Genomic DNA, 13153 nt, shown 5'->3' with positions numbered 1-13153 from the left:
TGCTGTGTTATGGAGAAAGGCATTCATGTCATGATCTTGAAGGTTTCGTTGCCCCAAGTTAGCTCACTATAGTATTGTTTTGCACTCGCTTTTCAAACTCTGCCGGAGAAACATATTAGTGACCCCATTATTATCATCTTACTTAAAAAAAAAAAGAAAAAAAGTCGAATTAAAATAGAAAGGAGCTAACATAGTTTCACTAATTTGTTATTTATTTTATCTTAGTATTACATACAAAGATTTGCTATATTGTCAACAAGGTGAAATAAGTTATATATATATATATATATATATATATATATATATATATATGTGCATCATTCATAAGGGTAGTCAAATTTGCTAACTGGGTTTGTAACAACCGTTTCTCTTCTAAAAGGTCGTGAGAGGTTAAATAGCCATCAAAGGAAAAACTAACATTCCAATGAACACAGTGCCGAAATATTAACCCAATTTGGCCCAAAATTAACCCAATGGGTTGGGTTTAAGGTCGATCTAAACCAAATGAACCCAAAATTATTGCCCAATTGAGTCCAAACCATTTTAATTTAGTTTGAGGTTGGGTTGATTTTGCTCCATTTTAATTGAATTGAATTTCTATTATTAATCAATTTTATGTTATTTTCAATTATAAACTAATATTAAGTCATTAATCAAATTGAATTCAATTTGTACTATCATTTAGTGAAATGTTGTTGTTTTTTTCTTTTTTGGTTCTTATTATTACTGGTGCTATTTTAACCATTTGTAAAAATATTCATCCATAACTTGAGACTTCCTTTCTCATATTGGATATTAGATAAAATGATATGGCCTCCTTCTGCTTGCTATTGTTTGCAGATTTCTTATTTATTCTAGTTTTCCGATGAGTTCATCATTGAATTCACAGCATTAATTAAAAGGTTTGATAATAACATTTGTCAAGTAGACTGTTGATGCACTTGAACCACAAGCAATAAAGAAGGCAAATTTTTATGGCCTATTGAAATTAAAGAAGACAGAGAGGAGAGGAGAAAAAAAAAAAATACCGAAGGGGGAACAAGGACGAATTAGTAGAGCATACGGCAACAACTTTTGATAAGGCCGAGACGAGACATCTCTATTTATAAACACAACAATGGTCTAGCTGAATCAAATCCCACCAAGGGTTCAAAAAAAAATATATATATATATTGAAAAGAAAAATAAAAAGTATATTTTTTTACACTGTTTGGAGCCCACATGGGATTTGACACTCTGATTTGAGAAACTGTCGGTATTATTATTATTATTTTTAATTTGAAATTGAACTGAAATTTTTACTCATTCTTTCTTGATTTCTTCACTTTTACGTTGTTTGGTTTGTTATTCTATGTTCCTACAGCAATTACAAATAATGTTAACTAATCAGGCTTAAATTGAGGCGAAGAAACAAAATGCTCAGGATTTCGTAACTTTTAGAAATGGTCAGACAGATTTTTATTTTTTTTTAAAATTAAGCCCTTTTTCGCCATAGTTAAAAAGAATTAAGAAAACATTTGATATGGTAAAGAAACTTAACTACATTAATATTGCTGATCTTTCTATGATTTCTTATTTTAGTTTGAGCGGTTTTGATCATCATTGTCAACCAGCTACTTGATGAGTGAGTAGTTTGATCATTGTGTTTAACATGCTGCAGATACATCTTAATGATATTACAGGGGAGAAGGAATATCACGAGGCATAATTTACGACCTTGAAAGCCTTCGAGGAAGTGGATGCATTAATGGTGGAATCTGATCACTGCAGTCCGGAGGAAGATCTCGAGGAACAAGGCCAGCATGAAAGGGCCACGAAGCTATCCAATTATGCCAACACTCCAAGGTGCTTCAAATTCTGTTTATTGTATTACCTATACCTGGCTTGGCATGCAGATTTATGCTACAATTATGAGTGGATCCATCGCCATTGCTGCATCAACACTAGACTCTCTACTGGATCTACTAGTTGGGGGCATACTTTAGTGCACTCATTGGACTGTGAAAAATGTCACCATCTGTGAAAAATGTCAACATCTACAAGTATCCTATTGGCAAACTGAGGGTCCAGCCAGTAGGCATTATCATCTTTGCCGCTGTAATGGCCACACTTGGTGTGCGATCACCAAAGCTTAATCTGTTTCTTGATTGTTCGTTGATTGTGATAGTTAATTGCAGCGAGATTGCTATGTACACGCCTAGTTCCATTTGTTTGCAGTGTTTCAGGTGTTGATTGAAGCAGTACAAGAGCTTGGTAAAGATGAAGAGCCCACAAAGATGAGTACAATTCAATTGGCATGGTTGTACTCGATCATGATTGGTGCCACTCTTGTCAAACTTGGTCTCTGGATTTGCTGCAGAAGCTCAGGAAACACGATTGGTCCGTGCATGCGCCAAGGTTAATTAATTTTTAGACTCTGTGTTTTTCATTAATAATTCCGTATTTTCATCAATTGTCCTTTAAAAGTGTTCTGTTTGTTGCTCAAGATGACTATTTTGAGGTGATCACACATGTAGTAGGACTGGTTGTTGTTGCCGTTCGTGGCGATAAATACTTTTGGTGGATTGATCCTGCTGAAGCCATTCTCCTTGCAGTTTGCACAATTAAAAATTGGTCTGAAACTGTTTGGGAAAATGCAGGTGCATATCTTCCCAACAGCAGTCAACCATCAACCATGATCGCTTAATTTTGCACGCGTTTTATGTTCCCGATAATGCAACAACATACGGAAGACATGAGGGATGATGTCTTGATCGCCAAAGCAGAGAAGCTACAAAAGGATGGTTGGAAATCATATTTAAATCAATGACAACATTGATGATTTTAATTTTTTTTTTAACGTCGTTAACATTTATGGTGTGTTTACTTTTGGGTTTGGGGATTGTGAATGAAAGAATGAGAATGAAATATATGTTTACTTAGTAAAATATAATTTAAAAATAAAAATAAATGTATGGGTCCCACACAATTTGAGAATAAGAAATGGAAATCCAATTCTCATGGGGAGTTGAGAATGAAAATGTGGGAATGAGAATGAAACATAAATTTATTTTTTTATCCTTCTATTTTTTTCATATTTCCTAAAGTACCCTTATTCAAATCACAAATAATTTTATTATTTTAAATGTCATTAATAATAATAATAATTATTATTATTAAATTTTATTAACTTTATTATTTTAGTTATTATTAATTATTATTATTATTTTCATTAATATTATCATTATTAACAATAAAAATAATGATAAAAATAATAATTAATAAAAATAATTAATTTATCATTATTAACAATATTATCCTTATTGTTGTTGTTATTATTATTATTATTAATTTTATTATTATTATTAAATTTTATTAACTTTATTATTTTAGTTATTATTAATTATTGTTATTATTATTTTTATTAATATTATCATTATTAACATTTATCATTATTATTATGATTAAACATAATAATAACAATAATTATTAATAACTAAAATAATAAAGTTAATAAAATTTAATTTTAATAATAATAATAATAAATGTTAATAATGATAATACTAATAAAAATAGTAATAACAATAATTAATAATAAATAAAATAATAAAGTTAATAATAATAAATGTTAATAATGATAATATTAACAATAATTAATAGTAACTAAAATAATAAATTTAATAATAATAATAATAATAATAAGAACAAAAACAATAATGATAATATTGTTAATAATGATAAATTAATTATTTTTATTAATTATTAATACTATTGGTATTTTGGTAAATTGATTCTCATTCTCATTCCTCATTCCTATTTATTTTGACAAGTAAACACATCAATGACATTACAGCACATTCCTATTCCCATTTATTTTTGTTAAGTAAACATTGAAATTTCATTTCCATTCCTCATTCCCATTCCAACCCATTCTCATTCCTAGCTCATTCTCATTCCCACCCCATTCCCATTCCACCCCATTCCCATTCTCATGAAGTAAACGTACCATTAGTGAAATGGGCATAAACTTGTCTGAAAATGCCTGAGGAGAGTGAGTAGTTTGACGTCGATGAAAAAATTGAAGATAGGTTTAGTCACTTAGGCTAACTGTAACTGTGGTGCGGGGAAAGGGCAAATATTGTTAGGAAGAGAAAGACAATTTTCTAAATAGAATAATTGAGAGACAATTTTGAAATATGAAATCTGTTGCATTATTCGTAGAGAGAGTACACCAAGTCTTAAATATAAGTAAAAAACTAACAACTTTAGCTAAAAAAACAGGAACACAATACTAGACCATAATCCCATAATCCCATGACTCTAGCAACAAACAAAATAACTCACTAACCACTAATCCACGTAAATCTCTAACACTGCCACTTAATTTTGAATCAGTCAATCAACACTCCCCCTTGATTCAAAATCGCAAATTCCCAACTATAATCTGAAAAATTCATGCTTAGTTTGGGGAAGAGACTTTGCAAATATGTCTGCTGCTTGTTCATCTATACCACAAAGCATGATTTTTCCATTTGCCAACAGCTGCTGAATGAAGTGATGTTGCACATCAATATGCTTGGTTCTGCAATGAAAAATAAGGTTTTTGGCCATTGCAATTGCAGACCTGTTATCACAAAATATGTCAGTAGCTTCCTCTTGTACATAGCCAAAATCAGCAAGGAGTTTTTTGAGCTATAAAGCTTGCCGTGCTGCTAAAGTTGCTGCTGCATACTCTGCTTCAGATGATGACAAAGCTACTGTTTTCTGCTTCTTTGAACTCCAGGTTACTGCTCTAGAACCAAAGCTAAAAATATTGCAAGAAGTGCTCTTTCGATCATCCAAATAACCAGCCTAGTCATTGTATGTGAATCCAAACAATTTGAAATTTGAAACTTTGGAATACTAGATGCCAAAATCAAATGTTCCAGCCACATAGCGAAGGATTCTTTTTGCTACACCAAAGTGTTGCTTTGTAGGATTGTGCATAAATCTAGACACAACACTAACAGGGAAAACAATGTCAGGCCTAGTGTGTGTCAGATAATTTAATCCACCAACCAAACTTCTAAACAATCTTTGATTTGCTTTTTCAATCCCATCTTCATGCTGTAGCTTCTCATTGATGTTCATTGATGTGGCTGCCGCTTCACAATTGCTCATGTTAAACCTCTTTAAAAGATTTGCAGCATATTTCTTTTGACATACAAAAATCCCATCTTCACCTTGTTTCACTTCAAGCCCCAAATAATATTATAGTAATCCTAAATCTGTCATCTCAAATTTTTTTATCATGCTAGGCTTAAAATCATCAATTAATGACTTTGAGGAACCCATATAGATCATATCATCTACATAAAGGCAAATCACCAGAAAATCTCCATTACTTTGCCGCTTTAAATAAAGAGTGGGCTCATTTTCACTTCTTGTGAATCCGCTACTTAGAAAGAAAGAATCAATTTTGCTATACCATGCACGTGAAGCTTGCTTTAATCCTTAAAGGGCTTTTCTCAACCTGTACACTTTGTCCTCGCAACCATTAATAACAAAACCTTGAGACTGAGACATAAAAACCTCCTCCTCTAAAGCTCCATTCAAAAAGGCGGATTTCACATCAAATTGATATACAGGTAGTTGAAATTGTGCAGCTAAAGCCAAAACAACTCTCACCGTCTCAAACGAGCGACATGAGAAAAGGTTTCCTCAAAATCTATACCTTGCTGTTGTGAATATCCCTTAGCCACGAGCCGTGCTTTGTGCTTTTGAATGCTTCCATCAACATTGTACTTTGTTCGAAACACCTATTTGAGCCCTATACCATTTTTGCCTTTAGGAATATCACAAGAATCATATATTTCCCTTAAAGTTATGAATTTCTTGGGTGATATTTCACTAGAGGAGCCATGTGATGAAGAATTTGCAGGACTACTGTTGCTGCTATTACAGAGGGAGAAAGAATGTGGATTTGAAGTTGATGATACATCAGATGATGGTGCTTGTATTTGCTGAAAATTTTCATTTGTAGGAGCTTGAATTACAGTACCTTCCTTGTCATCATTCCATTTCCAGCTAGCTTTTTCATTAACACAACATTCCTGCTGATTATCACTTTGCCACTTATAGGATTATATAGACGATATGCCTGAATTTAGTACTATAGCCAATGAAAATACATTTCTCAGATTTTTCATCAAGCTTAGAACAAAAATTAACCAAAGCATATGCTATACAACCAAAGACTTTTAAGCGGCTTACCCGAGGCTTCTTACCCATCCATGCTTCATAAGGTGATTGATTTAAAACTACTTTTGTTGGAGAGATGTTAAGGAGATATACTGCCGTTGCAACTGCTTCTCCCCAAAACAGATCTGGAAGCCCCTTTGCTTTTAACAAGGTACTGGCCATTTCTACAACTGTTCGATTGTTCCGCTCTACAACGCCATTATGTTCTGGTGTGTATGGTGCTGTGAGCTCCCTACCAATACCATTCTCCTCACAAAATTCATCAAAATTTTTAGATAAAAATTCACCACCCCGATCAGTGTGAAGTGCTTTTACACTCTTACCACTTTGCTTCTCCAATAATGCCTTAAATTTCTTAAAATTCTCAAAGGTTTCAAATTTGAATTTCAAGAAATAAATCCAGCTCATACGACTATAATCATCGGTGAATAATAAAAAATACCGACTTCCACTTAGTGACTTATTTTACATTGGCCCACACAAATCTGCATGCACAAGTTCCAAACAATCTGAAGCTCTCTAAGATTTTCCAACAAGAAATGAGTTCTTACTCTACTTCCCTAAAATAAATCCTTCACAAAATACAAGTTCATTGATTTTCGCAGGCTAACAATCATTTCTTTTTACTCAAAAGTCTCAACCCATTCATATTCAAATGCCCATAACGTAAATGCCACAAATTAGTTTCAGTATTCCCCTTGACACAAAGGCATTCTTCACAACGTTTGAAACATCAAAAGGAAACATTATATTCTGTGTTATAGGAATACTTACTATAGACTGATCAATTTTCTTATCATGAATAACACATGAACCACCATTAAACATAATTGAATATCCAATATTCATCAATTGCCCGACATTTAACAAATTATGAGCTAAACCAGGCACAAACTGCACATCATAAAGAAGTTTCACATTACCTTGTATAGTTTTAATGGCAATTGTATCTTTCTCCTAAACTTTCACTTGTTTGTCATCCCTAAGCCAAACGTCGCTTTTCTGTGTCTATTAAGATCTTTGAATAATGACCTTGACCCAGACATATGATTCGAACATGCACTGTCAACAAACCAAACATCGCTTGAAGCATTAGTAATGGGAGAGTGAGTTATGAACAAGTTACTTTCTTAATTCTCAACTTTTTATGCGAAGTTGACATTCTTTTGCTCATCTTTCTGCTTGTCCCAGCATTCAACTTCTTTATGGCCATATTTCTTACAGTATCAGCATTGAATTACACTTTTTTGTTGACGGGAATCACTAGCATTGCCTCTACTTCTGCCACCATGTCCTCGACCATGAAAACCACCTCTACCTCTGCCTCTGCCTCTTGAATCCTCTGATTTTCCCTTATAAGAAGACTCCCCCTTCACCGGAAAAGCCTTCTCCTATGCCTTTACAACTGATCGATTTAGCATGTCTTCATGAGCTAGCAAAAAACACATCAGTTCATCAAAGGAATAGTCAGACAAATCCTTTGACTCTTCGATTGTGGCCACAACATGATCAAATCTTTTGGTTAGACTCCTCAAAACCTTAGTCACAACAGTTTCAGTGCTCACATTTTCACCATCAGACTTCATATAATTAACAATTCCAGACACTCTAGTCAATAACTTTTGCACTGATTCTTTCTCTCACATAACTAATGTTTTAAAATCACGATGAAGGGTTTGTAATTTCACAGAGATTACCTTCTCATCTCCCAGATACTTTTTCTTCAAAATTTCCCACGCCTCATGAGAAGTGGTTGCTGCGGCCATTCTAGGAAATACTTCATCATCGAGAACTTGCTGGATCATGAAGAGTGCCTTGGAGTCCTTCTTGCGAGCCTCCCATAACTACTGGTTGGGTTCGTCGGGTTCTGGGTCTATAAAACCAGTTTCCACTAACTCCCATAATTCTTGAGATTTGAAGAGATTCTTCATTTTAAGACTCCAAAAATGGCAGCTCACCTCTTTAAAAATTGTAAGAAGGGGCTGAGGTGAAGAATTCATGCCATTAGCTGCCATTGTTCTGGAACTTTGAAAGCTTGCTTTGCTCTCACTTGCTTCTTTGTATTTATTTTTCGTGTCTTTCACACACACACACACTCTCTCTTAACTTGGCTCTGATACGAACTTTGTTAGGAAGAGAGAGATAATTTTCTAAGTAGAATTATTGAGAGACACTTTTGAAATCTGAAATTTGCTGCTCGTAGAGATAGTACACCAAGTCTTAAATACAAGTAAAAGACTAACAACTTTAGCTAAAAAACAGGAACACAATACTAGACCATAATCCCATAATCCCATGACTCTAGCAATAAACAAAACAACTCACTAACCACTAATCCATATTAATCTTTAACACCGCCACTTAATTTTGAATAAGTCAATCAACAAGTATTGCATGTGATTGTTTTGGCTATAACAACCAGTTGATCACTAGTCCAATTGATGATCAGATGAAATGAATTTTGCCTAGGGTATGTATAATGATTTGGTATTGACTTTCTTTATATTTGCAATGATAAACCATTGAGCCTTGGGTCTATATTAATTGGTACTGAAAAGTTAATGGAGTAAAATCAATGGATATAAGATCACAACAAATGTATTGTGTATGTTTGCAAGACTTATGTCTTGCTAATATGACTTTTTGGAGTTGTTTGCTTTAGGTATCTAGTCTGAATCCATATTTTTGTCCATATAAAATTATGCCAACTGTGGTCATGTGCTACATGCAATAAATTAATTTGTGGTCATTGCTTGTTTGGTCATGTTATAATTTATAGTTTCATTAAAGTGATAATTTATATGACTATATCATTGCAAGTTATGAGAGAGCGAATTTATGGCCATTGCTAGAGAGAGAGAGAGAGGAGATATATTAACCATAAAACAAAATGAATGCTTAAAAATGCTAGTTGAGACTATCGACTGGGGTAGTGAAGTTGAGTGTGGATAGTTATTTTAGGGGCAATCCTAGTTTATTTGTTGGTGGTGGTGTTATGTGTGATCATCAAAGAGTGGTGTTAGCTACTTTTGGTTCCTTTTTAAGACACTAAGCCATCCTTTTCGTTGAACTGACGGTTGTTTTAAAGGGTTTAGACCTTACTGTTTAGCTTGATTTTTTACTCTTGAGGTGGAGTCTGATTCAGCAATTGTAGTTTCTTGGGCTATTTCTCATGGCTTCATGCGATATGATTTGCTTGTCTCTTTAGTCAAGTCCAGACATTGTCCTCCGACCCATCTATAGTTATCAGACATGTCTTTTGGGAGACTACATCCACTGCTATCTTCATGGCCAACTGGGCTTATACTCATAAGACTCATCAATGATTTTCAATCTTAGGGACTTTCCAGCTAGTTTACTGGCATTCTTTAGTTAGATGCTCTTGAGATCCCACATGTTTGATGTTAATTTTGTCTTGTTGGCTTGGACATTTTGTATTTTGCTTGTTATTTTTATTTCTCTTAAGAGGTTTTGGTTTATATTCCCTCTTTATTTTATTTTATTTTTAACATTAGTTGATTTATATTATAGTTAGGGTCTGGCTCCAGCCTCACCCCTACCATTTTAGTGGTTATTTAATAAAAAAATTAAATAGGTTGTAACAATCTAAATAAATCTATAAAAAAAGATTTAACTACTATTGGACTTGTTGCTTAATGATGGGTTAGTACTCTCAACAATATTCGATAATTACTCCATAAAACATTAAAACTCTAAATGAATGACAATAGCTTGTTGTGTTTCGATTATCAAAAGTGAAAATGGGAGGGCCTGGTTATGGTTGATTTGAGACTCTTTCACTCATTTTACCCATTATGATAATATTGAGTGGGAACAAAAAATTTGGTGGGTGGTGCCCTTCTTGAATCTTTTTGGTCTCTATCGCTGGCGGTAGCTTTTTGGCTTGTGCCTTTGCCTTAAAGACTAAACCCTCTTTAGGCAGCAACAGGATGCCCAGTAGAAATGATGGCTGCTAAGAAAAAAGCCAAAAGAATAGAAAAAAAATCAGAGATTCGCATGAGAAACCTAAATTATAGGGAGAAACAGCTGCATGTCACGAGATGAGAGTTTTGCGTAGCAAACCTGTGCGGCACTTAGATGACGCACGTAAGTCTCTAAGTAAGCCTTTTGATTTTTCTTTAACTAGCAAAGCAAGAACGCTTGCGGAAAATGTTAGAGAGAAGAGAGCAATATGACCAAAATATAATTTTATTACACACTAAAAATAATTTACAAGAGTGCTTGAAAGCATGAGCGAGAATGTGTGTGTGCTGGTGGGTGGGTGTGTGTGGTGTGGTGTGGTGTAAAAGAGGGGGCTCACCCCTGTTTTTAGACATGGGTGCTAGGTTCTTGAAAGTTCTATGCAACTTGCATAAATATCTTAGGGACATTGGTTTGTGCAATCTCTAATGTTATGAATGTCAATGTGCAAGTGTACACAACAAGTAATATACTGATAAGTATTCAGATCATCTCCACAGGAATTGATGTTATCAGATTTGCTATAGTAACCTTAATGGTGCAGTTTGTTCTAAATTAAAAGAAGATAATTTATGAAACTAATAAACCAATTAAAATAAAAAAATACAATAAAGAAAATTCTTACGTCAAACACAAGGATAAACCAATGAGAATAGAGTAGTTGAATGAATAAACTCACTTAATGGCATTGACTATTTTTTCAATTTTCGTACCGTTGCTATAGTATCTACTACAACATTGGGTAGAATCCCTCATGCATCATTAGCTATCGCCTGTTGGATATCTTATATCTAATGCAACCTAATAGTGACCAATTGTTCGTTAATATTAAATATAGCATTAAAACGATCTAGGTTCCATTTACCCTACAAGGTGAATTCTTATATTTAGTTCATCATTAATTTTAGATCAAGTATGACCCTATTCAAATTGAGATTTACTCAACTTGGGAACAATCTAAAATCAAGTATTGTCTTAACGAGATCCACTACGTTAGACCTTTTTGAGGCTCTTTATTAGCTAGTATCCCTAAATGGGTGGTCAGCTGAAATGGAGACTAGTAAACCCATATGGTACTTCGACGACTTCTAACACACAAGTCGCTAAGTAAGCCTTTCGATTATTCTCTAACTAGCGAAACAAGAACGCTTGCGGAAAATGCTAGAGAGAAGGGAGCAAATGACAAAATATAATTTTATTGTACACTAAAAATAATTTACAAGAGAGCTTTTGCAAGAGTGCTTGAGAGCATGAGCGAGAATGTGTGCGCGCTGGTATGTGTGTGTGTGTGTGTGGTGTGGTGTAAATGAGGGGGCTCACCCCTATTTATAGGCATGGGTGCTAGGTTCTTGAACGTTTCATGCAACTTGCATAAATATCCTAAGGACCTAAATGCAGAAGCCTAGAAACTTCTAAGTTATTTACAATTGAAGAAAACTCTAGAACTCAGCCGGGCTTGGATGATCGCTAAGCACACCACGGTTGTCTAGTTGTATTGGCGGCCCATTTCTAAGCACATCACTCTTTTGAGTGTATCCCGCTTCCAGTGCTAAGCACACCCCGATTCTAAGTGCACTCAATTTCTATGCGGACTTTTACTAAGCAAACCCGTGTGCGTGGAATTAGCCTCCGTTGGTGGCAAATTTAAGCGGCCCGTGACATGCAACTCTGAAACCAGTAACGTTTTAAATATACATACATACATACATACATACATACATACATACATACATATATATATATGAGTGTGCATTGCAAATGAAATTGCAATACCAAGTTTTAAAATTTACAATATATGTCTCACCTTGTGATGAATTCTGGTAAATCACTAATTCAATAATGAATTTTGCACAATAATCTTCATCTTCTTTGTCGTATCTTCATCTTCTTTGTCGTCCTCTACTTCAGGTATTTTTCCTCCAGTAACTTTAGCCATATTTTTTGTTTGAAATATCATTTTGAGGGTAATATTTATGAATTTATGCAACTTTCAAATTTGATATATTGCATCAATTGTGAATGATAAGTATAACCTCTAGCTGTCCAGCGTTATTTATAAGAAGAAATGTATGTGTTTGAGGAAGTAGAATTAAGTTTAAAATAAGAAAAAGAGAAAAGGACAGTGAACCCCTAACGGTTGGGAAAAGGAATACAAAATCCTTTAATGTTTTAAGAAAGATATATAATCTCCATTTTTGTTAGTCAATTCAATTTGTTTGAATAATAATTTTTTTAATTTACAATTACTATTATGTCCCTATAATAAATAAATCAATATATTGACCTAAGATATGTCATTGATGATGTGTATAATGAAATCAATAACTTTTTATTTAAAACTTAAAATTGAGATGTAATTACCTTTTACCCGTATTATTCAGTCTAAATTATGAATAAACCCTTTCCAATAATAAGATGATAAAAAAATGATGAATAATAGATAAAATTAAATTTGACTGTAAAAAATAATGAATAATTTGGGTAAAAGGTAATTACATCTTAATTTTAAGTTTTAAATAAAAAGTTATTGATTGGAACATAGGGTCCAGTTACAATGCAACTGTGGTTTCATACCATTTTTTTTGTCTTTTTGTGATTGAACCATTGGATCTAACCCAAGAGTTGCAAATGCTATTCCAACGGTTTGAATGTTATTATTTGGTTATTAACGATGTGGTCCATTGTGTTTACTAAAAGGATAAGAAAATATTAAATTTCATAATTTTGATACATTGGTCCGTTAAATATTTTATTACCAAAGGTAATTTAGTAAATGAACATATTTATATATTAAAAATATGGATGGATTATTTTAACTTGATAAAATACTCTCCACTTCCATTTACTTAAAATACCAATTAGATTTTAATAATATTATTTTGTATTTAGTGTAACACAAAATTGGACAAGGTTTTATATAAATTTTGACAATATTAAAATGAAAAAAAATAAA

At 33.3% G+C, this 13153-nt stretch overlaps 1 protein-coding gene across 1 annotated transcript; it reads left to right on the top strand.

The window, feature by feature from the left end:
- The first annotated feature begins 2007 nt into the window (after nucleotides 1-2007).
- On the top strand, nucleotides 2008-2686 carry LOC102611522 (metal tolerance protein 4-like). Its single transcript, XM_052432770.1, has 3 exons — nucleotides 2008-2113; nucleotides 2218-2397; nucleotides 2487-2686. Exons 1-3 carry the CDS (start codon nucleotides 2008-2010, stop codon nucleotides 2684-2686), a joined length of 486 nt encoding a protein of 161 aa, XP_052288730.1.
- Nucleotides 2687-13153: the final 10467 nt, after the last annotated feature.

The sequence above is a fragment of the Citrus sinensis genome, chromosome 8 (genome assembly GCF_022201045.2).
Source record: "Citrus sinensis cultivar Valencia sweet orange chromosome 8, DVS_A1.0, whole genome shotgun sequence".
Lineage (NCBI taxonomy): Eukaryota > Viridiplantae > Streptophyta > Magnoliopsida > Sapindales > Rutaceae > Citrus > Citrus sinensis.
Note: the sequence above shows the minus strand (reverse complement) of the source record. Positions and strands in the feature narration are given on the sequence as shown.

Coding starts and splice junctions, on each gene's coding strand:
- LOC102611522 (XM_052432770.1), top strand. CDS start 2,008: ATGTCACCATCTGTGAAAAATGTCAACATCTACAAGTATCCTATTGGC. Junction 2,114..2,217: donor CGCTGTAATGGCCACACTTG/GTGTGCGATCAC, acceptor ATTTGTTTGCAG/TGTTTCAGGTGTTGATTGAA. Junction 2,398..2,486: donor TGGTCCGTGCATGCGCCAAG/GTTAATTAATTT, acceptor TTGTTGCTCAAG/ATGACTATTTTGAGGTGATC.